Below are 26220 nucleotides of genomic sequence, written 5' to 3' on the forward strand. Positions count from 1 at the left end.
GTTCATGTAAGAACCTTCTTACTACTTTATTACTATTCACTGTTTGGCATATATGCAAAAAATTTATTTTTGTGATTATGATAAATTATTTTTGCTTATATGTTAAACTATTATTTGTAGAAAGTATAGAATATGTCTTCTTTCCCGAACGGAGGCAAGCAATGTCCTTGTACACGTTCTTTCTTCAGTAAGACTTTTCTGTCTCTCTGTAGTGTATTGAGTGTGCATCCTTTTATCTGTATTCTTCTTAGCATCAAACTGTGATATCATCTCTTTGTATCTCTCGGCAAACTCTCTTTCCATGGAATGGGTTCCAGTGGACAACATTGTTAAACATCGCCCTTCAACTCCTCACCCGCTGAAAACTAACACTTGAGACAGATATGGCGTAGACACGGCTAGAGATCGATTGTCCTTGTACACGTGTTGTAACGTCAAAATTTCTGGTCATTCAATCATAAAATGTAAGGGATCATCCTTGATATATTGTTTTTGTAATGAAAAGGATAATTAAAAAATTAAAAAGAGAGATCAGATATGTGTAATGAATTATTAATTCTTTTGTTTATTATTATAATAGGTCTATAATGGACATTACACTGACAGCAATTGACAAAAACTCCTCTTATAGATGAAATTAGCATTGTCATGCACTGTGGTAGCTGTTTCAATGAATCAGAAGCTTGCAAAGATAAATATGAATCTCACAATTGCCATTTCATTATGTGGTCATCAGCGAAGGCAAATAAATCAATACAATTATTTATTCTTACAGATCATTGAGTTAAATTTAAAAAAAAATAACATTCACAACACAATAGTTTACTTACACTAAGCCATCTAAACCTAATACAACAACTGGATAAATGAAATGCTGCAGAAACCAAACAAGCCCTTGATACTGCTTTTACCTGATCCAGTCACACGTTTTCAGTACAGCCATGACAAGTCTTGTCTGAAAGATACAGACTTTGCAGCTCCCAGAACTCCTCTTTCAGAAATTTGAGGACAATCTTCCACAGCCAACAATTCCAATTTGTATGACCCTACAAGTGGCTTTAACCCATCATCAGAAACCCCTAAACATTTGATTAAACGCAGAATGGACAACCGGGGAAACTGCCCCACATGCTGCAGCCCCTCGTCGCTTATCTCTTGGCATCTGACCAGCTCCAAGGTCTCAAGATACTGAGCCAAGCAAAGAGCTTCCATTCCAACATCGTTAAAGGAATACACTTGGTCGAAAGCAAGTTCCCGCAAAGGGCACTTCTGAATCAAACTAAGGATTCCATCCAATGTAAATGAGGAAAATGAAGGGAAATCCCCATCAGAATACGATATCCTGACAGATTCAAGCATCGAACAGTTCTGAGCCATGGCTTTTAGACATTCATCGGTTAATCTCAGTGGATTATTCATCAGAAGAGGAAGTGAGAAATCCAATGGAACTCGAAGGAAAATGGAGCGGAGGTTTTTTGATTTTTGGGCTAAGCCTATAATGTCAGAGTCCCTTACCCCAACACACTTGTCCAAGTGAATCTTCTCCAAATTCTTGCACTTCCCCAGCACACAAGCAAGGCCCCTCCCAGGGCTGATGATACAATTTACCAAGCTAAGTTCCACCATGTTCTCACATGCGACCCACTGCTTTTGCCAGCGATCCACAGCTGAACGATCATAAACTTTCATATATCTGTAATTCACATCTACCTCAAATTGCAAGCATTTTAGTTTTTTCCAACTAGAACCTAGCTTAATCAAATCACCCTCCCCAATAGCTCTACAATTCTTAATTGAGAGATCTTCAAGAGTTTCAAGCTTTCCAAGATATTCAAGCCACTCAAAACTGCTAACATTTAGACATCGTACAAGGTGGAGGATAGTGAGAACTTTGCAGCCTGCAACAAGAGATAATATGCCACAGCCAGTAATTCTTGTTGTGAAATTCAACTTCAAAGCTGAAAGTTTTGAGCAAGAAGACAAGTGACCAAGGCCCAAATCAGTGATGAAGGTGCAGTAGCTTAATGTGAGATCAACCATAGAAGGGCAGCAATTGGAAAGAATAAGAAGCCCTTCGTCATCCAACTGCTTTCCTAGTTTGGACATCCAACCAGCGTAAGTTATCTCTACCTTTGTCAAGTTGGAAAACCTACTGCAGAGAGAAGTCAAAGCTTCATTTGCAGGGTCTAATCCACAACCAACCCGAAGAGATTGTCTCTGTTCATTATCCAATCCGTGCAGGCGTTTACACGCCAAAGACAAAGAGTTTCTATCAGTGGTTTTCTTAACCCTGCTCAAGATCTCCCATACTAACTGGTCCGGCAAACAATCCATCATAACTCTGTAATTTCCTTTATTGAGAATAGACTAGCACCACCTGAGATTACAACAAAAGCCAATACGAGAAGTTTTAGTCTGATTACGGGAAAATTGGAACTTGGAACAAGAATATTCATAATAAAAGCTTAAGAGATGCTGTTTAAAACAACTTGATATCGTTGTTCTAAACACTTGAATAAACAGTAATGAGTGTCATGAGACTTTCTCACATGTGCACCCACCCTCTTTTCATGAACTGGAAAGGAAAATGAAAGCTCTCCATCAAGACACCATTACCGTCAAGGAAGCCATTCCGATGACGCTCAGATACCAACAAAACTAGGTTCTTTACGACAGTTTCTGTTATGAAATTACATAAAACTAACAATTCTGTGGTATGAAATGAAGCTTTCGGTATCCTCCTTAGAATTTACAAACTCAAGGATAAAATCCCAAGAAAACCAAAAGGCCACTTGCTAAATAAGGAATAAGAAAACAACCGAAAGAAAGCAAATTAACCACGAACGGATAAAGAAAGCTATCATCACCCAAAAATGAGGGCCTGTCCTACAAATTAGTGATACCCTATAATTCCGGAAACCCATAGAAAGAAAGGAAAACATACTTTAATTCCACTATTTGATCCAAAGAAATTGAAGAAACACCATTTCCCATGAGACCAAAAACAACCAACCCACAAAATTTTCACAAATTAAAAGAATTAAAATTGACAATTACCCATTAATCATGCCAATCCCTACAATAACCAAACTGCATACAACAATAACAAAGGTAATCAGATATAGTTAATCTCAAAGGAAATTAAGAGATGAAATGACAAACAGACCAGAGCTATAACGTCGAAAGCTGGAAGCCAAAGCACAGAAACATGAAAAATCATACCATAATTTGGACAGGAGCAGAGGGACAAGATGATGATGATGCTCAGGATTAAGGAAGGGCGAGGAAGATGGATATTATGAAAATGCCAAATTTATTTGTGTTTATTTTTCAGTCGGTGCATATGTTTGAAGATCTAAATCCTCTGAGGTTGGTCAGACGATCATAGAGTGCCAGATAGATCTGGATGGTTCAGGTGGCAGCATCAACGGTAACAGTTATCACCTCATATAGTCAACCTTATTAAACTAACTAAAGTAAGACGAATGTTTTTGACGAAGAAAAGAAGGAGGGAGTTTGTGGGTTTAGAATTTAGGAGCACTGGTCTATAAATTAAAGCCTTTTTTTACTAAGCTAAACTCCATTAACAAGAATGAATCTCTTAGTTAAACATTTTTCATGTTGGTAGCTAATATGGTTAAAACATTCATACCTACCTAAAGCCCGAGTTGCGTGTTCGAAACCTCATATCCCAATGTCACTTGTATAAAGAAAACATTTTTCTTGTGAAAAGAGATAGACAATAACACCAAGTGTGTTCCGGACGCCATGGGAACTCCAGAGTCCAGACATTAAAGTCTTATCCAATATATATAAGTTATTGAAAGAATCAAATAAAGGGGTTGCAATAATATTTGAAAATAAAATATGTAGAGTTGACTTTACTACTTTAACCCAATATCATCTCTAAGAGCATGTCCACCCCAAGGCTAAGGCTAAGAGCAACTCCAGTGGCATGACAGAGCCTCGGGCTGGGGGAAAAAAAATGCTAAAATTTGTTTTCAGCGAGGAGTCCAAGCCCGGGCACAAGGTGGGACCCAAGAACCTGGTTGGCCTGAGAGCAAGATTGGCCCAAGCTCCACCCTTGTTTTGACACACTACTACATTGCTCACGTATCTTGCTACAATCACGTGTCGTGCTTTGGGCTATCCAATAAGTTTTTTCTCCAATCCAACGACCAATTTTGTGCAATAAAAAATAAAAAAATTGAATTTTTTAAAAAAACCAAAAAATTATTGATTTTTTTCTATAAATAGCAAAATTTTATCCGATTGAGATATGAATTTTAGAATAAATATTGACACGTACAAAAAAAATCTTATCCGAAAATATTATCCAAATTAATTGTTTAAGTAAACAAATTTGTGAAAAAAATAAAAAAATGAATAGTAATTGCCCTTTGTCATGGCAACGAGTGAAAACATACAATACTATTTGCAAGGGCAACTACTATTCAAGTGAATAATAGCTGCCTAGCTCTTGCCATGGCAAGGAAAAATGGGTGGAGTTGCTCTAAGAGCACTTCCACCAGCTAACCCATTGCCATGGCAAGAGGAGCCCTAGGGCATTACTATTCACATAAATAGTGGTTGCCCTACCCTCCCTTAGCAAAATATGTTTCCAGCAGTTTAGGTTTGCCATGGCAAATACTATTCTTTTTTTTTTCCCCACAAATTTGTTTACTTAAACAATTAATTTGGATAATATTTTCGGATAAGATTTTTGGGTTCCTACGTATGAAAAATCATTTTCTCAAGATTTTTAGCGGAGGTGCAATATTGACTAAGTATGAAAAATGGTTTTTCGAAATAATCATTTTCTCAAGAAAATTTTTGGCGGCTTTTATTTCTTATACATCAAATAAGAAAACTTGATTTTATGAGATTTTAATATGAAGTATATATTGACTTAATGAACCATCATTTTTAGCCTAAATCGTATTTTGCACTATAACCGATTTTTCATATTTTGATTTGGTGGGAATTTGATTTTCTAGTATTTTTATTTGAATCCAAATGGGAGGTACTTCCTTATTTACATTGTAAACTTAAGTAAATGGAGTAATATAAAAATAAATAAAAGTAAAAGGACAAAGACATTTACTTAAATGTTGAAAATGGAAATAAGGTATAGAGAGAAAAAAAAAAGAAGAAGTAATTTTTTGGTATTTTTTTCAATTTTTTATTACAAAAATATTGGTTGTTGGTGTTAAAAGTGAAGAGTATTGATTGGTGTTTATAGAAAACAATTTGGGTATTTTTTTACATTTTTTTCGATTTGTTTTCCTTTTTATTGGGAAAAAATTAGCTTGGATTCTTTGGAAAAAGGAGATCAAGAGCCTAGAGCCACCACGTTAGCTCACCGCAAGCACTGGGTGAACCCCACCTCGGGCCAGCCAGCATCGCCCCACCTCTTGCCGGCTCCATTTTGTTGCCGGAAACGCCTACAAGACCCAAAACCCCACCGAGCCCACTGCATTGGAAATGCTCTAAGGCAAAGGCAAGGGCTACTACTATTCACGTGAATAGTGGCAGCCTTGCCTTTTTTGTTCCACCCCAAAAGGCTAGGTCAAAGGCAAGAAAAAGAAAAGAATATGCAACAAAATATAATCAATTTAGAAATGCAAGAAATAAAATGATTATGCAAGAAAAAAAAAATATGGAAAAAAATATAAACAATTTACAAATGCAAGAAAAAAAAAATTACAATTTACAAATATTGGAAGGAGAAGAGTTTGTATGAGGATTTGGTGTGAAAAGTGAATAAAATTGTTATGTATTTATAGGGAAAACATCCATAATTTTTTGGTTTTTTTATTAAAAAAATTGACTTTTTTTCTTCTTTTTTTTGCTTGTTGACGTCTGCACCTTCGGGCTGAAGCTCAGCAAGATGTGCCCTTGGGCTTGCCCGGGCTGCTTCTCCTGCTATGGAGGTCCAAACCCCAGCAAAGGGGCCTCCTGCCCTAGCAAAAGTGCCTGCGGTGGAGGTGGCCTAAGAAAGAAAAATAAGGAACAAGTAGTTTAGGTATTTAAAAGAGTGTTTTGAGTGTAAATGGATAAAATAGGAGTGGAGAAATCATTGCCCATTTAAAATGTTTTGCTCAAGAGCTTTTTACACTCTAGCAATGCAAAATTCTTTTGGGATGTGCAGCTGCTAGGTTTGGAGTGCACCCTGGATGATATATGAATATACACAAATTTTTTACATAACCTTGAGCATCTTTACAAGTATCCACCCCTTTACCATCCATCATCACCTAGGGGGGTTTGAATGCATAAATTCCCAACAACCATCAAGCATTACCATAATTTTGCAACTCATAACCCCCTTACCATACACAACTTGGCAACCACCAAAAAAAAAAAGAACCAAACAGGCACCCGAGATGAAACAGAACCAGCTCAAGGAGCAGTACAAGAGGGGAACCATCCATCCTTCAACTTAGCTTCTCCTCCACCTGTTATTAGTCTTTGAGCCCGCTTCCATACATTCATTGAAAACTTCTGGAAGAGTGGAGTCCTTAATATCATTTGCTACTTGATGGCTGCGACAACTCTATTGATGCTGGCAAGGCAGTGCCATCCTTTATTTCATTTGATATCGATGGCTGCTCCACTGTCTTCCCAGTCTCAAGATAGAGCATCAAATCCCTAAGCTGTAAAAAGGTGTAAATTAACAAAGGAAGTCCTTAGTTTACATGGATGCTTAAATATTAAGGCCAGCCAGATACGAAGGTATCGAGCTTTAAAAATTGTCTAGTATGAAATTTCTTTCCCTCTCTCTCTGAAAGGAAAGGAAAAATGACAATCTTATATCACCTGCTCTTCTAAGTCGCTAATTTTATCATCCTTCAGTTTCAAAGTCTTTTTCTCCCTGAAAAGTACAAGAATTAGGACCAGTTAGGCAATAATAGCAGAAAAACAACCAAATAAATTTACACTATATTGCAACATCTACAAAATGGTTCAACAAGATTCTCATAAACGTTAAAAACAAAACAAAACAAATCAAGGAGAAAATGGTAATTTCATTTTAGTGAGGAAATGATAAATAAATCAACTTTTTTTTTTTTATGATAAATTTTTTTTTAAAAAAAAACCTGTTGCATAGACTACTTTAGTATGATACAAAAAGAGCAACTTTTCAAGGGAAAAAATTGCATAATCTTAAAGAGTGGGTCAAGGGATTACAATCTATATTAGCTCTTAACAAGTGCCAAAAAAAAATTGTACACTGCAACAAGAAAGCCTAAGTGATCAGACATCTAATAGTGCATACATCTCAAATATTCACCACATCTCCATTTTGATATTGCCATAATCTTAAACCTTGGTGGTATAAGTCAAATCAGTAGGACATCCAACCATGCGAAAGTTTTCTGTTCCTTATCGATGACAATAAGGCATAAAATCCAAAGAGAAAAAATTAGCTTGAAGTTGATGATCTGTGCCCGCTTAGGTTAACGTAAAAACAAATCAAAAGTCAAATTACTTACTATCACATCAAGTCAATGAACTTAGGATGATGTAGAAAATAAAATTCAGAAAACAAGAAAGAGAGGGAGAAACCAATACCTCTCTTCAGCTTCAAGTATCTTTGCTTTCCAAATCTCCTGATTCTTTAAAAGGTTTTCATTAAGCTGCATGTAGAAGCAAAAAGATCTCTAGATAGTTACTGGCTAGGTGATAACTCATACCAAACTCTAAAGTGTGGCCCAATTAGAAGGACATGAGTTTCTCAACCAGCTACTCTAGAAGCACAAGAGTTAACACTTACATCATCAAGAAATTTCTTCTCTTTTACACATCTGTCCAGCTTGGCCTGCATTTTCTTTAGTGGTACAGCCTTCTCAACAGCATTAGAAATTTCTCTTTCAGTTCCTTCTTTAACTTCTTGCAGTAACAATTCAAAATACTGCAATCCACATATCAATTATGGGTAATGTAACACTACATGTCAAGCTCAAACAAGTTGAAATAGTAAACTATTTCAGCAAGGAATAAGAAGAATGATCTTACCACTTTTTGGTTCTCAAGTTGAGTAGCAAGCAGTTCATTGTACTCATTAACAATCTGCAGATAATGTTACAAAATGTGAGAAATGCAAACTACAAAGAACATAATGGCAATGTTACTGTCTGTATCAAGTGACATGAAGGGTAAACTTATTACCGCTTCTACTTTACTGTTCAAAAGGGCCTCACTGAATCCAGAATCTACACATTCGCAGCTTCCACACTCATTATACGGTGAATTCAATTCAACCAATTTCCCGTCAGTTTTAGACTGAATTAGGCGGTGAACATAATTGTCTCCAGCATAATCCCACACACGCTGCGTTTCCAATTCAAGAGAATAACAATGTTCTGTATCTTTCCAATGTCTTATGGCATGTCCTTCTTTATACCTACACCAAATATTTCAGAGTATGCAACAGAGTATGATAAAGATACATACAGAGAGAGGGAGAGATTTTTTTCCCCCAAAAGTGATAAGAAAAATAAGAATTAAATGGTCAAATAATATACCTCCCACAGCCAACAAAGCCACAGATAACACACATCCACAAATTCTCAGAAGTTTGGCAAACAAAACAGTTAGACTTTTCAGGCTGCTGCTGACAATATCGACATACCTGACATAACATGTGGTAGACAAGTCAATGAATATTAAGGACCTACCTTGCAAAGTCATTTGCAACTCTTTAGCCGCAACCTAGCTAACGCTAGCAGGAAAGTGAATGTAATAAATTTGAAGAACAAAAGCTGTAGCCAAATCATAGACTGCAGCTTAACCATAGGTTGACCAAAGAGAACTGGTAACCTAGGTTCACCACCTCTTACGCATTCAAAGAACTTAGATGTATTCCGTCAATAGGCACATTTGTAAGTTTTATTTATCACAAATGAGAAAATTTATACTAGGTATTATGACAACGTATTAGAATATGAGAGTTACCTTAACGTGCTTTCTTTTTTTGGCTTTTAACTGCTCTATCATGGCTTTGGTTTCTTTTTAAGCCCAGTTCAAACTTTGAATTATAGGGTCTTAGTGTCATGTTCTTTGAATTATAGGGTCTTAGTGTCATGTTTTCCTTTTGTTCATGTTTTGCTCTCTTTTATTTTCCCTAGTCTCCCCTTTTATTTTTGTGAATGATTCTTTGTAATCATGTACTTGGTCTCCATCCCCTCTGCACTTCTTGCTTAATCATTTATCAATAATAAGAGGGCTAAACCATAAGTGGGGAATAAACACCCAGCACAGGTGGAAAATTGATATTGTGATATAAACGGATAAACTCTCAAAGAATTCATGCATGACCTTGAAATTCAAGTTTGTATGTTATAACTTTCCTACTATATTACTTAATTGATTTTTTCCTTGACTGTTCACGGTCTGATGCAACAAAAGCGATTCTAGATGTGAAATCAGGGTGGGCAGCTCTAAGTTTTTTCTTTTTAACCCCAGTAAAGAGGGTTGAAGAGGGTAGATGACCTGAAAAAAGATAGTCTAATTGCAGAGGCACTGATACAAAGACAAATTTTCCCATTAGCATGGCTGTCATGTCTACTACAGTACTACTGCTGAGCAGAAAAAGAAAGAAAGAAAAACATATTTATCTTCGAAGATAGAAACCATTTCATCCAAAAGCAATATGATGGACTATTGTCTACATCAGTAGATTGTCCTATTTTCTGCTCGAAACTACCCCTTTAAGATCCATAGATTAAATTTTCACCAATTACAGTCCTTTTGTAGAAACAACTAATTGCAACAGGTGACCAAGCGTTGGTCCAACTACCCTGGGAGAGGAGATTTGGATACAGACATCTTTCTCCACTTCCATGAATCAAACACAATCTAGAGTCCAATCACTTTGATTGAGTTCTATCACTTTGTACATAAGGTGGTGCCCGAGTCTCACAATATTATAAACAAGCATGTGATAGAGCATGCTAGGGAGAGGGAAGGGGAAAAAAGAGAGGAGTCCAATCAATTTAGTGCGCTAACTTCTGAACATGGTCTTGTACATGCATTTATGCCTGTTCACACACGTATACACATGTACACAAATCTAAAGGGAGAAAAAAGTTGAAACACTTGCAAAAATTACTTACAGGACAAGAAGAATCCGTCCATTTTGAAATGCAAGAACAATGAAAAGAATGATTGCAGATAGTCGTGAGAATTCCACCCATATCTTGGTCTAGTCTCTCTGTAAAATAAGGTTAAGTAAGAAATCTCCAAACATTAAAGACAAAAGGAAAAACAAAAAGTAAACCATAAATATACAACTTAAATTTTCACATAGATAAGTGCATACCAAGGCAGACTGGACATGATGGCTGCTCGGTTGAGCTTCCCGATGATGCCTGTGCATGTTCTATTGAACCAGTGTATTGAACATCTACCGTGAAGAGAATGCGACAAGCCTCCACCTATATTAAATCCCAGATAATAAATAGGACGACAACAATAAAAGCTTAAAACTGTTGTAACTGTTGAAAATTTGTACAAGTCCTCCCAAGTCAAGGGTCTATGTATCTAATGTCTATGGGTATAGAGTATGGAGTTAGTGGAGAAAACCTCAAGCGACGAAAATCGGCTTCCATTGAAATGCTTGTAAAAATCATCTGTGGAGTCCTGACTATCAAACCTAATCAAAATGCTGTATCGATCTTCCATTCCATCATTCCTAAACCACAAACAAGAAAATAACATCAAGATTAAATTCAACAACACAACAAAAGGAAATACAGGATCAGAAATGACAAAACTTTCAAAGATGAAACCTGACAATCCGCATCTCCAAAATATGCTGAATGAATGAACCACAAAACTGGCAAAAGTCTGCATATGTCATGTGATTTGGCACTCCAAGCACACAAACAAGTGGCTTCCTTCCAACCTACATAAAATGGACATCCACATCAATCTTGCATTGTCGTTTTTGCTTTACCCCAGGTTCTTCAATTACATCTAACAAACTTCGACATTTTTAAAGACTCCGGAACAATAAATTTGTTGGAAGAGGTTACCAAAGTTCAACACCTCTTGAACAATTGGAAAATCAATTTAGACTTTGACTAGCCAAAAAATCAATTCTTAGAAAGGAACAAGTTTGGTCCTTTCAATAATAACCTCCCTAGAAAGGGATCTTTTTAATGCTCTTTGTAGTCGTCAAATATGGAGTTCATAGGATAAGAATATACTTTGTATTGTTAAAGAAACTTTAACATAAGTGCTACTTACTATTTTCCTATCATTTTCTTCGCAAAATCATCTCCACATTACTGGATGCTGAGAAACATTTTATTTACTGTTAAAATTTCCTTAAATTTTGCTTCATAATGGACGAACACAAATCCAGTAAACGCCCAATTCTACCAATTTCCATGCATTTTTTTCAATGAACTGAAAATGCAAAACATTCCCTTAAATTTGATATTAACACTTTAATTTTACTAAGTTTAGGGCCGAAACATTACTTAGCACATCGAAAGACACAACAGAAAGGGCAGTCAAGATGAAATGAAATGAAAGGAAATAAGCTTACGGGGAGGTGAGAGGGCGAGGTGGAAACGACGTCGGCGTCATCGCGGTAGAGAAGCATGATGCCTCTGGTCTCTTCGATTCTAGGGTTTCCAGAAGAGAAAGGAAAGGCCTGCGTGATGTTGGAGATTGAGGAAGACGACGAATATGAGGAGTCACTGGGATCGCCGGAGATAATGGCCGGCTGCGACCTGAAAACCTCGCCGGGCGAGGCTCCGGCATGTGCCGTGCTTGAACTCGGTGACATGGAAGTAATAGAGATGACAGAGTCTTCAGTTTAGCGGGAGATTTTTGGGCTGGCGCTCAATCTATATATGTAGTCTGGAGTCCAATCTATATATAGATTTTTTCTTAGATGTTTTTAATGTGTTACATGTAAATTGTTTTTCAAAATTAAAAAAAAAAAAAAAAGTTTAGAGCTTGTTTTTTTACCTTATAATTTTTTTTTATCATTCTTTCCTTAATTAATTTTATTATTATTCATATCCTTTTTTTATACAAATGATCTTCTATTTTAATTTACTCTAAATTAAGGAAAATTTGAACTCGGTTGCAAAGTGAGTACATCCTTCATATCCTTTTTACATTTAACTAATAAAAATTATTCTCCATGTAAAAATCCGAGTTTTATATAGTTCTTATTTTTATCAAGCGTCTGCATAAGTGACAAAAAATGTACATTGAAACCACTTTTAACCTTTGAGTTTGACATTCAAAGAATGTCTAGATTTGATACAATTGAAGTTTACCCTGTAATTCAAAAGTGCTTGTATTTTACAAACTAATCTTGGTCTGATACTAAATTGAAGTTCTCATAATTCAAATGTGCCTTTTGCGATTGACCCCATTTTATTTTGACATAATGTACAATATCAAAAGATTTGGGATTTTCAAATAAATATGCCTTTTTTTGTCATTGTCAAAGTTAAGAAGGGAAAGAGAGGGTTTTCTTACACAAACACTAACAAAGTGTCATGAAAATCTGAACATGAAACCACTGATTTGCAGGTCAATTAAATGAAAACTTTTACGTTATCTTAAATGAGAATTTTATATTAAGTATGAAAGAGATATTTGCACTTCAACATAAAACTGTGGAAGTACAACAATGCAGTCTTGAAATGCAACTTTCATATCCAATTTGCATGAATATGAATGTTTAACACATAAATCCATGGTGAAGGGAGAAATATGCAATTACATTCATTAGATAAACTATGTTCTTTACAGATAAATTACAATGTATTTGTGCACTGATTTTTAGGAGAAGATTGACAAATACTACACTATTCAAAATTCATTTTTATTGATTCTATGTAATCAATTCTACACTCATGCTTTTCTCACACACACTGCTAAAGTGCCATGAAAATTTAAATAGCTAAGTTCTTTGTCCGAATACCTTTCTATATATATAATTATTCTTTCTTCTCTTAATTTTTTGAAGTAATTTATAGTGTTGATAACTTATGTACAAGTCCAAAGTGGACAAAGAAAAAAAGAAGAAGCCACAATACACCAAACATGCCCCAATCGACACATTATGGCAAGTTCTCATGTCAAACTCCTAAACCTGAGAAAGGCCAAAGTAAAATCACTACGCCCGCATCAAATGAAGCCCAATAAGTTAAGTTTGGCATGTAAATTTGACTTGTTTAAGGAAATAATGGCTTTTTCATGTTATTTATTTATTTCTAAGTGAAAGGGTGGATTCTTATACATCAATCATAACATTTATATTTGTTAGCATCTCTCCAAAAGTTAAAAAAAAAATATCTTAGTTTTAGGAAATGACCCTCAACTCATGATAAAGTCGACCAGCTCGTGTGGGAGCATTTCTAAAGTAATTTTCATTATGGATAAAGAATGAATCCTTGAAATAGTTTTCAAGTGATAACTTAGTAAAATTACTATTCAGAGGAGATAATCAAAATTAAAAAAGAGTTATATGTATTGCCAGTCGGGAAAAAGCCACACGAACAGCCGCCGACGCCTAGATCAAAACGGAGAATATAAATAGCTTCAGCAGGAAGAGAACGAAATGATCGTACAAGCTTCAAAATGTAATGTCTTTCAATCTCCACTCTAGGCAACAATGTTTCCGAGTTACAACAATCCCTTGATGGACATGCATATTTTAAACAAGGATAATGTCTAGGACATAATTCTAAGTCAAAAGGTTAAAATTAAATAAAATCTCAGGGACAGTTACAAAAATGGTCTTATTTCACCTCAAGATGCCCTCCAAATTATGAACAAAAGAAAATCATACTGGATGACATCTTTGGATTTGCTTTCAACTGACCAAAATGACATCTTCACTCCAGATATCATGCATTGAACGATATTGAGCCCTTGTTGTCAGTGCTGATCAATGCGTGCATCACTTCATATTGGAGAAGGAACTAGCGAATCTACCGACTTCAATACCTCTTCACCCATTTCTTTGCACCCTACCAACTTCTGTATAAAGCCAATATTAGCCATCAATGGTCAATCAATCAAAATAGGAGAAGCTTACACCGATAAGTAGGCAACTATTACTGCACAAATATATGAAAAACAAATTTAGACTCAAGAATTTCAATTGAATTTTCAAATAGCCCATAACTTAATAAAATATATATTATTCTCACTTCTTTTTTCCCTTCTTTTTCACCTCAAGGAACTATTGCACACCATACCCAAGGAATGCTGGTTTACCAACCAGGATAGTTAAATCAATGGTTCTCACCCAATTGTAAGATGATCAAACCAAACATCAAGATAGGCTAAACCATCGACTTAAAATATTACAACATGAGAAGTTGCATTACTTACTCAAAGACTTTTAACAAGGATGCAAAGAGATTAAGAGAACAAATTGTTATTTGATGAGGACTTAGGTAGAAGATGGGAAATAGGGATGCCAACAACTAATTTATGCTATACATTCCATAGCTTCTTTTGTTTTTCACAAAAGAGAAGAGCATTGCAATATTTTGTGGTATCACGTTTTCCAACCAAAGAGAGTAACAAATAAAGAAGTGAGAAATAAAAAATGTACATACAGTTCCTGCCGAATAAATGTCACCCGTTCGAAACCCCTTATTCAAAGTATCTAGAACTGCAGCCTCAATTCTCTTGGCAGCATTTTCTTCCCCTAGACCGTACTTTAAAAGCATAGCAGCACTGAGAATTGTTGCTAATGGATTTGCTTTATCCTGCATTTATTCCGTTATATTCCACATATTAAATGGCATGTTACTCCAAGGAAAAAAAAAACATGATAATGTAGGCAAACCAACCTGTCCAGCAATATCAGGAGCAGAACCATGTATGGGTTCAAAAAGTCCAGGACCCTGTGCCAACAGGAATTTTAATATAGTTAGATAAAATGGAATCCAAACTTAAGGCACAGCCGGAAATCCCCATCAGAAGGAAATTCCTAACACATATAAAGCTTAACTAGAACCACTGAGAGACAAAAGTTTGCATTACTGATTCCCCAAGACTAGCAGATGGAAGCATCCCAATACTTCCAGTAATCATCGACGCCTCATCAGATAATATATCACCAAATATGTTGTTTGTTACAATCGTATCAAACTGCAAATTTTCATTGGCAAAGATCATGAGACTAGCAATTATCATTTAGGATGCTCTACAATTTTGTTCCTCTTGTCCAATATTCTTGATCCTATTAGGATTAAAGGAGGATAATTCTAACGGACTTAGACAAACCTGTTTTGGATCACGAACAAGCTGCATTGCAGCATTATCAACATACATGTGTGAGAGTTCAACGTCAGGATATTCCAAGGCTATTGCCATGATTCTTTTCCTCCAAAACATTGATGCCTGGATATCCATTGAATCAAATATATCAATATTATAAACATACACTATATCTTAAGCATGCCTGCACGGAAGAAAAAGCAAGAGGCATACATCAGAAACAATATTGTCAAGTAGCCGATCAATATTTGCAAGCATTTTTTCCCAAAATATCACAGGCAACATTTGTAGTAATCCAAATTTAGCCTGCAGTGTCAATGGATCATCAATTACCTTTCGTTTTTATTTCAGTCACACAAACTAAAAAGGAATTGGACATCGCCCTTTACCCTTTGTAAGATGGAGGAGATGTTATCAGGCCCAAAGGCCATTGGCTTGATTACTCATTTTCAGCAGTAATTTGATAATTATAAGATATATTAATATCTCCGGCACTTATTGATTTTAGATTGGCATGAATTTAGCACAAGAACTTATTTAGCCTCCTTTGCAACCACATATGCCAATATACAGAGAGACACGTGTCACAGATGCTACCATATATGGTGTATCATTATGAAATATTTGGTGCCGCTTAATCAACAAACATCCAGGTTAAAAAAAGGTTAAAGTGTACAGGTCAAGCATCATCTGCATATAGAAGCCAGGTTAAACACCCATAAATTTCTTTTACAAGTGAAAGGATTTTATTTACAGTACCGAAACAGTACTGAAGAGGCACAACTGGGTATTTTTTATGCTTTTCACAACTCAAGCCAAAAACTAAGCTGAAATACTCAACCCACAAAATCATAAATGCACATGTGTAGAAACCATGTCATCTTTGCTGACAAGATGCCAAATTTCTTGTAATCTCTAGGGGAGAGATCAGACACAATCAACGTACTGGTTATGCATCAGGATGTTGAAGAGAAGACTCGCTAGTCTCATAGCATGTAATGCCGTTATAAACACAACAAAATGTTTGATGCTTCTCTTTGGGAAAAATCTTAAACAAATTCTCACAATTTTCCCAAACAACCTTAAATTGAAATGAGCAGAAAAAAAAAAAAATTTCTTCTAACAAAAAGTACCTCCAACACATTTGCTTTATCAACACTGCAGAGCTTTCCCTTCCGCTTGCGAGCAGTCTCAAACGCAACACGAGCAATGCGATCGATCTGCCAAGAAAATTTGTCCATGTTAAATAACCATTGACACACGGACCTGGCAATTATAAAGTTATAAAAGGAGGAAAAACTAACGAAACAACTTCTGAATAGAATTTACTAAAAGCAGACCTGGCAATTTTAAAGTTCCCATTACAACTAAGAAGTTCCATATTGGTCATAATTTACCAGTAGTCCCAATACAATGAAAATGCTTGTGAATTCTTCACAGGGAAAAGTCAACACAAACTCACAAGGATTTTGCATATTTGTTTTACACCAAGAAACTATGTTTCATGTTATAGACCCCCTTACCCAGCTCCCACCACCCATTATAAAATATGAACAAAATATTAGGCCAAACAGTAAGCCAAATGGGTGGTCCTCTCCCAGCTTTCTTCACCTTTAGCATGGATAAACTATTTATAAAATTTACGTGCCTAATTTATGCATTATTGATTGTTATCGCATATCCTCAAGTTCCATTTGAAATTTCTATGTTTCGAAGCACACTTTTGTGAGTTTTTGTTTTTCACGATATCAATAAATCTATCGATATTTCCATAAATCTGAACCACCAACATATCTGTTGATATCGATATCTTAATCCTTGGTCACAGTGAAGTTAATTTTTCTGAATGCAGACCAAAACTTTCACTCTCACAGAAAAAAGCATCCCCCTTAATACACTTTTACAACAACTATGAATTTCAGTTGTTCCTGACTAAATCAGTCCACTGATATTACAAGGAAAAGTCTACAGGCTTGAATTAGAGATAAAAGAATATAAGAGTGACTCTGTTTAAACCCAGAAAATTGCTTCTTTTTTTGGGTAAAATTATATCTATACCCCACCATTTCTTTTTTGGGTAAAATTACATCCTGATTTTACAGGCTGTAGTTTTACCCCCAAAAAAAATGGCTCTTTTTTCTTGAAAAATATTTCCCCCCCTGTCCCTCTAGCCATGGTCAGCGATGGCGCCGAGGCTATGCACTGGTGACCAGCCACCAATCTTTTGACCTTTTAGCTTTTTGAAGAGTATAGGATAAAATGGTAGTTTCAATAACTTTTCTGGGTGGGGTATAGAGATAAATTCTTTGAGTTTATATACAACCACAGTAGATATAATCTCCATTTGGAACCACTAATGACTCCCACTATCATCAGAAAACCAAGAATTGAATGTGGAACTCTCAGAGAAATCAGAAAACAACCTCATAGGTGGCATACACCTCCGTATTGAAGCCAATCTCCTCTCCGTTTTCATTGGTGCCAAAACCCCTTGGCTTTCCAAAATATATACCTATTCCCAGCAACAACAAAAAAGAAAGAATCATAGTTAATTCAAGTGGGAAAAAACCAACACAAGAAAGTTCATTTGATTGATTACTATTCGAGTCTCGTATACTAACCTCCAGTTAGCTCTCTTACAACCATAAGGTCCACCCCTTCAGCAACCTCTCTCTTCAAAGTTGAAGCATCCACCAACTGAAAGAGCAAATACCATAAAATGAGACACTTTTCATAGACAAGTTTGAAATGAAGATACATTGGTTTTAAGAGAATAAATCAATTATGTACACTTTAGTTACTCAATTATCATTATATTACATACAAAAACATCAAAATTCATATGGGTCAATCACCACTTTTCAATGCAATCATTTGCAGTTTGATGTTCTGAACACAATCCTAATGTACCAAGGCGCATTTAAATTAAGAACTAACAACTAAGAGGAAAAGCGAAAAAAGTACAGGCGCATTTAAACTAACAACTATACACTAAACCAAATTCTGAATCATTTGCATTAGAACAGATATTACCTGCGGTAAAACAGTTGCAGGCCTCAAATTCGCAAATACTTTAAGACCTTCTCGAAGCTTAAGTAACCCAGTTTCTGGTTTCAAATGCTTTTCGTTTTTGTCCCATTTGTACCTTAAAACCCAATAATCTAATTAAGTAAAATTACACCACTTGCAAATGTCGGCATACTGAAAAAAAAAGTAACGAGAAAGGAATTTTGAGATCTACCCCCCAATTGCTCCAAGCAGAACTGCATCAGATTGCTTAGCAGCCAAAAGGGTCTCTTCTGGTAATGGAACTCCGGTCAAATCCAATGCAGCTCCGCCCACAGGAACTTCTTGATACTTGAACTCAATCCCTAATTATACAAATATATTCAGTTATATAAATAGCAAACAGTAAATAAATACCAAATTCCCAGCAAAAGTTACTTGATTACACACAGAGGCGCTTTATTGTTAAACACTAACTCTGAAAACTATAGGCACTAACGTAATAAGTGAGAAATGTTGGGAAAGTAAGGGACAGAGGAACTAAAGAGAACCCAAAAAAGACATAATGAAAATCCAAGTACGGCCTTCCTTTTCCGTTTCTATTTTCCTTTCCTTTCTCGGAAACCAAACAAGCAAGATCGAACTTAAAATGAACAAATAAAGAAACGAAACGGAATTGAAGGAACCTTCGATAGAGGCGGCGAGGTTGAGAACGTTCCTGGCGACGGAGATGACTTCGGGGCCAATGCCATCGCCAGGAAGCAAAGTGATGGTGTGGCGTTTGGAAGGCGAGGCTGCGGAGCAGCTGATCCTACCCAATTTCCGGGTGCGTGTGGAAACGGGGTTCGGAGAGAGAAGGGGGCTGAAGGGTTTAGCGTTGAGTTGCGGGCAAGCAGCCATTGTTGTCAAACTCTGGCTCCACTTTGTTTGCAGTCGCCAAAGAAAGACTCGTATTTTTGTTTTTGTTTTTTCTTATTCTTTCTGTGTGTTTTTGCGAAGCGTAGGCTAAAAAGGCCCAACCCACGCACAAATGCTAAAACCGTTATTTCTTTTTTTATTATTACTTCAAATGAAGTAAGGATGCGTTCACGCCATGGTTGCATGTTTACTTACTATACCAAGGGAAGTTGTAGCCTTTGGTGTCACCAAAAAAAAATTATGACAAAAATGTCTCTGCAAGAAAAATACAAAGACATTCACGTGTCAAGGATTGCTTGAATTTATGCTTATCCCATTGATTTTGCTTGAATTTACAGTGATGCCATCGATTTTGCTTGAATTTATGATTATGCCATCGATTTTGCTTGAATTTATAGTGATGCCATAGATGTTTCTTGAATTTACGATTATGTCATTGATTTTGCTTGAATTTATGATTATGCCATCAATTTTGCTTTAATATATGATTATGCCATCAATTATGTTTGAATTCACAGTGATGCCATCGATTTGCTTGAATTTAAGATTATTCCATCGATTTTTCTTGAATTTACGATTATGCCATCGTTGTTTCTTGAATTTATGATTATGTCATTGATTTTTCTTGAATTTACAATAAAGCCATCAATTTTGCTTGCATTAATGATTATGCCATTACTTTTGCTTGAAAAGGGGATTCTTTTGCTTGACGATTATGCCATCAATTTTGCTAGAATTTACAGTGATGTCATCGCTTTTGCTAGAATTTTCAGTGATGCATCGATTTTGCTTGAATTTACGATTATGCATTGAATTTTCTTGAATTTACAGTGATGCCATTGATTTTGCTTCAATTAACGATTATGCCATCGATTTTGCTTCAATTTACGATTATGCATCGATTTTGCTTGAATTTACAATGATGCCATTGATTTTGATTGAATTTACGATTATGCTACAATTTATGATTATGCCATCGATTATGCTTGAATTTATAGTGAAGCCATCAATTTGCTTGAATTTACGATTATGTCATCGATTTTGCTTGAATTTAAGATTATATCATCGATTTTTTTAAATTTACGATTATGCTATTGATTTTGCTTGAATTTACAGTAATGCCCTCAATTTTGCTTGAATTAACGACTACGCCGTTACTTTTGCTTGAATTTGCACAATTATATGCCATTGATTTTCCTTGATTTTACTATTATGTCATTGATTTTGCTTAAATTTACAATTATTCTATTAAGTCTAGTTGGCATTAATCGTTGAGTAGAGCATATGTTTTGCTTTTGACTTGTTCATAAAATAACGTCTTTTTTCTTTTGCATGGCATAATTTTGCCTGACTGATATATATTTTTTTGCATGTATATATTTGGTGTGGAAATATTCACAAATGCTTGTATATGTTGAAGGAGAGACAAGCTTGAGAAAGCATAAGAGAGTTGGGTGTGTTGCCTCCTTGAAGAATTCATTTATCTTTTGCACTGTGTGATTTTACTTGACTGGTTTGGCAGAAAAATTAGATTTTTTTATCTTCTTTTGGCTGGGGTGATCCCACTTTGGTTTTTTTTCCCTTCTTTCTTCAACTCGTACCCGTTTCTTCTTCTTTATTCTTTCTTCTTCTTCTCCTCTCTCCATCTTCATAGTCTGAACGCTTAGGTACTATTCATCAGTACAAAAATCATATTTCAGAATCTCAAATAAGAAAACTTCCTTCATGAAAGTTGTTTAGCTGCTCTAGCACTATCCTATAAAAATTTGAGTTTTTGTTTTGAATTTTTTTAGCGCCTCAAACTTGGTCTACAACTTTTGCGCTCATCCATGGCTGGTGACTTTTTGTAGATTTGGTTTCTACACTTGTTTTTAATTTCTGATGCTCAAATTCTTGTTATTCCATCATGAAAGTTGCTCAAAATTGTGTTGTTTATAACATATCCAAAATTAAGAATCATCCAACCATTGCAGTGTTCTCTGCCTTCATTTTTCTAAAGTACGTTCATGAATTGATGTTGATGCCTTTGTTGCATGTTTGTTTTCTATGCTTGAAGCTTGAATTACTTTGTACTCTCAGAATTTATGAGTTAGATACTGATTGCTGAGGTTGATCTTTTGATTTAAGGTAAAGCAAGGTGATGAAAAAAACTCATACAAGCTCACTTACATAATGCATACCAAGTGTTTGTGAAAATATTTCAAGGTAGCTTGTGGGCTGTGTTCTTTGTACTTTCAAGATATATTTTTTTATATAATTTGAACTGGATTTGGGGTTGATTTTGACTTGATGTTTAGGAATTTAGACTGGATCTCAATGGTTATGTTGGAATTAGTCTTGTGTCATTTGAACCTAAATTGAAATTTTGGTGCAATTTCAAATTAAGATTTAAGTTGTTGGAATGGTGCAGTTTTCTGCTGCATTGCCTATTTTTGGGAATCTGTTTGACATGTTTCTCCTAGAGTGCAACGAAATTTTGGGAACATGAAGATATTTCTAGTTATAATATGGAAAGTTGATATTTGTTGGTTGTACACTTGATTTCAAGTGATTTTCCAAAGGTGGGATGCAGGTAGAATGCTTGGAAAGCTTGTGTATAAGTTTTGCTTGGCATGTTTTAGCATTGAGCATTGTCCTCATTCATTTCTTTATGAGCTTGAAGTGTGGACATAGTATATGCTATGTGAATTGGTATTATGCCATGTGAAATTGTCAAATGCTTGATTAATGAGTTTGCTTGCTACTTATGCATCCTTTTCTACTTTGCAAGAGTTTCTTTAAAGAAAATGAGAGCAATGATGCAAGTCCAAAGTGTTGAAGCATCTATCTCCATAAAACAAGAATCTTAAGTTTGCTTGAGAAGAAATGATGGTGATGAGGTTATGATACAAGGGAGATGATAGATTTCAAGGATGAGAAGATATGAGAAATTACATGAGGGAGTGATGGTCGTTGGATGCTTGCAACCACCTATGGTATGAGGTGATTCCTTTACTCTTTGTTATTTTGAGTGCCAAATACAAACATTCTATCTCCATTTACCTTTTCCTTTTGTAAGCAGGATTTTGGGATCTTTCTGCCATGTAGGGTATGTTGCAATCCGAATTTTGGGCTATGTGTTATCCCAAGTATGACACTTCACTATCGAAATGGTTTGATGCTGTGAAAAGTAAAAATATTACCGATGATCAGAATATAGTTTTTAATGTTAATCAAGATTGTTTGAGCACCTACTGGTGAGATTCCATTAGGTGAGTTTAAATATTGTTACATTTCCGTGTTTGATTGATGAATTTTATTATTTTATGAACAGTCAACTGTTGGATACCATTAACAATATTCATGATCATAATCTCTATCATGGCGGCTTGGCACATAAAGATTCATATGTGTTTTGTAATGGAAAGCTGAAAATATTGAATATTCAGAAGAGGTTGGATATGGAATCGCCCATGCAGGATTCCTTCAAGAAGCAAGATTTCAATGACTTCCGAAATGTGTTGCGGGATTTAATTGAACCAACAAATGGTAATTGGGTAGAAAGGCTTAGCTTTTGTGATTGCTTCGAGGCAGCCTCACACCATTCATAAGTTGTTTAGTTTTACAATTAATTTGTTATTTCAAGTTTTGATTTTTGAAATTTAGTTTTTAAGTTTTATCTCGTCTCTCAGGTATTCTACCTATGTCGCAAAACTTAAAAGACATCTTTTTTGAAATCAGCCAAGGACAGAATGGCTTACATATTTCACCTTTATCGTGACTCTGACTCTACTATGAAGAGTGCATTGGACGACACCTCAACCCATATTTTTTCCATCCCTCGATGTAAATAACCCAATATTGGAGAATTCAAGAGAAGGTCACAACGAGACGAGTCGATTATCATTACAATACATGTCAAGTGGAAGTGCAGTGATGAGAGAAACATATCTTTGCATAAGTATGAAGAAGAAAACTGAAGCGCATGATTGCTCGCTTGATTTTATTTTTTTTCTCTGCAAAAGCATGATTGCTTGATTAAAGGGAACATTATACAATTATGTCATAATTGTACAATATATATTATGTATTGGTATTGTTGTGATCATAGTCTAAAATATCGATAATATCGGCGAAATATCGAGGGTATTATCGTTTTTTCAATTAACAGATATTTCGGAACGTATCTATACACATATCGTATAATATCGATAATATCGGAAATATCGATGTTGATAATGCTCCCTTTAAACTTACATATCATGGCGGCTTGGCACATAAGGATTCATATGTGTTTTGTAATGGAAAGCTGAAAATATTGAATATTCAGAAGAGGTTGGATATGGAATCGCCCATGCAAGATTCCTTCAAGAAGCAAGATTTCAAGGACTTCGAAATGTGTTGCGGGATTTAATTGAACCAACAAATGGTAATTGGGTAGAAAGGCTTAGCTTTTGTGATTGCTTTGAGGCAGCCTCACATCATTCGTAAGTTGTTTAGTCTTTCATAAAACTTGAAGGTTCAATAGTTATTACATAGTTAACCAATCTTTATTCTACAACAAACATAATTCCTAACAAGACCTACATACTCCTAATCCAAGCATTCCTCATCCAAACATACAAATGATGCACAACCAAAGTCTCCTCCATCATCCCTGTAAATAAATCAAAATGATAGAGAGAGAAAAAAAAAAAAAGCTAAGATTATAAACATAAAAAATTAGGTGGAAGAGAAATTTTACCATTGGTCCATATTTCCATTGAAAACTTGTAAAATGAGCATAAAAAAGACCATCGATAACCTGCAAATTTTCAACAACAAAAAAACATACGACTCACATAGAAAACCTGCAAAAGAAAAAGTTATAAATCTGCAAGCTTCCTCCTCATCTCCTAATAACCAAATTAGAAAATCTAAAAAGAAACCAGAAATATAAAAAAATATGTAAACAAACCAGACAAATCAAGAGATACAAAATCTGAAATTAGGGAGACAAAGAACATACCAGAAACGCAAAGAGACTAATCCAGAATTCACTAGCAAGATATAGAAGGGTATTAAGAGATTATGTGACTTTCAAATCAAACCTTTCAACCAGCTTTGATTCTCAAATACAGAACATCCCTCTACATCTTATGGATCTGCGAAGACCTCAATCTTTCAACTCCTTCATTGATATCGATTTTTTCATGATTTTGTAGAGAGTTTCATGATGGTGTTTTAGAGAGTGCAAGAGGGTTTCAAGGAAGGAGAGATAAGGTTTTCAGAGACGGGGGAAAATCTGAAAATTTGTCAAGTGCGAATTCACTTAAGTAGCCTTTTTTTAGCGTGTTTTAAAAGACGACGCTTGTTAATAAGAGATAAGGTTTTCAAAGACGGGTGAAAATTTGAAAATTAGTCGATCGCGAATTCACTTAAGTGGCCATTTTTTAGCGTGTTTTAAAAGACGGCACTTTTTTTTTAAAAAAAATGTCATCTTTACATACAATAGACGACGGCCCAACCCCGACCTCGACCGACCCTATTTTGACAACCCCCGACCTCGACCTATGACGACGACGACCCGACTCGATGACGACCTCGACCCCAACTCCGATGATGACCACAACCCCGAATTTGTCTATGATTCACCTCGATCCCGATTTCGACTCGACTCCGACTCGGCTCATATCCCGATCCGAATTCCTACTCAACCTGTATCCTATGCATCTTCCACTGCACAGATTATGACTTCTCGACTAACAACCCCGACACATGGACTAGATTGCACATATTGTGGTGATATGAGACACACTCGTGAGACTTGTTTTAAATTGCATGGCTACCCCAATTGGTGGGCTACTCTTAAAGATCGAGGATAATGCCATACAACCATTAATGGTACTGGTTATGGATTCCATACTTTCGATAAGATTGATTCCAGGAGTTGGATAATTGATTCCGGTGCAACTGATCATATGACGTTTGATCCTGCTGATTTTCTGAATACTAGACAACCTCGACGAACCAGTATTACAAATGCCAATGGCGTTACTTATCTTGTGACAGGGGCTGGCACTGTTGCACTCTCATCATCTCTCACACTGTCTAATACTTTACTTGTTCCATCTTTATCCACTAAATTGTTGTCCGTTAGTCAGCTTACTGAACAATTGAATTGTTGTGTACTCATTTACCCGAGTTTTTGTTTGCTTCAGGATATTCACACTAAGGAGATTCTTGGTCGTGGTACTAAGAGAGGGGGGCTATATTATGTCGATGACTTCAGTCCTGGCATGGTTAACAGTGTGACGCATCCCTTTGATACCAAACAAAAGCAAATCTGGTTATAGCACCATCGATTGGAACATCTGTCTTTTAGTTATATGAAGCATCTTATACCAGATTTATTCTCAGCTTTCAATGACTCCGACTTCACATGTGATACTTGTATTTTGGCCAAGAGTCACCGTGTGCCCTACCCGTTGAGTACGAACAAGTGTACTACTCCATTTACGTTAATTCACTCTGATGTCTGGGGACCTTCACCTATCACTGCTCCTTCTGGTGTTCGATGGTTTGTCATATTCATAGATGATTGTACACGGATGACATGGCTTTATTTGCTGAAGAATAAAAACGAAGTGTTTTCCCGTTTTCAGTCCTTCCACAAACAGATGAAAACTCAGTTTAATGCTCACATCCAGATTCTTCGCTCCGACAATGGTGGAGAATTTGTCAATCATGACTTTCAAACTTACTTCCAACAACATGGAATTATCCATGAGACGACTTGTCCTCAGACACCGCAACAAAATGGTGTTGCTGAATGAAAGAATCGACATCTTCTTGAAACCGCCCGAGCATTTCTGATTGGCGCTCATGTTCCTCGCCATCACTGGGATGATGCTATTGTCACCGCAGTTCATCTAATCAACCGCATGCCTTCTGGTGTGTTGACCTTTAAAACTCCCTTACAAGTGCTTGCGCAACACAGACCTCTGCCCTCTGTTTTGGTACTCACACCCCGAATCTTTGGATGTGTGGCTTTCGTTCATCTCCACA

General features: G+C 35.9%; 3 protein-coding genes across 6 annotated transcripts; all 3 read right to left on the minus strand.

Moving 5' to 3' along the window:
• Window positions 1–692: 692 nt before the first annotated feature.
• Window positions 693–3571, minus strand: LOC103328138 (RNI-like superfamily protein). 4 transcript variants are annotated; one of them, XM_016794035.2, is made up of 3 exons: window positions 3223–3571; window positions 3058–3090; window positions 693–2377 (listed from the first exon to the last, which is right to left on the minus strand). In XM_016794035.2, exon 3 carries the CDS (start codon window positions 2335–2337, stop codon window positions 931–933), a length of 1407 nt encoding a protein of 468 aa, XP_016649521.2. In that variant the 5' UTR covers window positions 2338–2377; window positions 3058–3090; window positions 3223–3571; the 3' UTR covers window positions 693–930. The 4 variants fall into 4 exon arrangements, with proteins under 4 accessions (XP_016649521.2, XP_008228752.2, XP_008228751.2 ...); XM_008230530.3 differs by having other exon boundaries at window positions 2562–3571; XM_008230529.3 differs by lacking the exon at window positions 3058–3090 and having other exon boundaries at window positions 3223–3570.
• A 2606-nt stretch (window positions 3572–6177) lies between these two features.
• Window positions 6178–11867, minus strand: BRIZ2 (zinc finger (C3HC4-type RING finger) family protein). Its single transcript, XM_008230528.2, has 12 exons — window positions 11558–11867; window positions 10794–10909; window positions 10588–10696; window positions 10325–10439; window positions 10119–10216; window positions 8529–8635; window positions 8173–8407; window positions 8020–8073; window positions 7778–7915; window positions 7576–7640; window positions 6820–6874; window positions 6178–6656 (listed from the first exon to the last, which is right to left on the minus strand). Exons 1-12 carry the CDS (start codon window positions 11798–11800, stop codon window positions 6528–6530), a joined length of 1464 nt encoding a protein of 487 aa, XP_008228750.2. The 5' UTR covers window positions 11801–11867; the 3' UTR covers window positions 6178–6527.
• Window positions 11868–13601: 1734 nt separating this feature from the next.
• Window positions 13602–19276, minus strand: LOC103328136 (3-isopropylmalate dehydrogenase 2, chloroplastic-like). The gene is made up of 11 exons (XM_008230527.3): window positions 18963–19276; window positions 18512–18641; window positions 18304–18415; window positions 17892–17967; window positions 17694–17782; window positions 16404–16490; window positions 15277–15393; window positions 15034–15141; window positions 14841–14894; window positions 14604–14756; window positions 13602–14016 (listed from the first exon to the last, which is right to left on the minus strand). The coding sequence occupies exons 1-11, from the start codon at window positions 19174–19176 to the stop codon at window positions 13942–13944; spliced, it is 1215 nt and encodes a 404-aa protein (XP_008228749.1). The 5' UTR covers window positions 19177–19276; the 3' UTR covers window positions 13602–13941.
• Window positions 19277–26220: the final 6944 nt, after the last annotated feature.

Source organism: Prunus mume, linkage group LG4, assembly GCF_029339155.1.
Source record: "Prunus mume cultivar Tortuosa linkage group LG4, ASM2933915v1, whole genome shotgun sequence".
NCBI lineage: Eukaryota > Viridiplantae > Streptophyta > Magnoliopsida > Rosales > Rosaceae > Prunus > Prunus mume.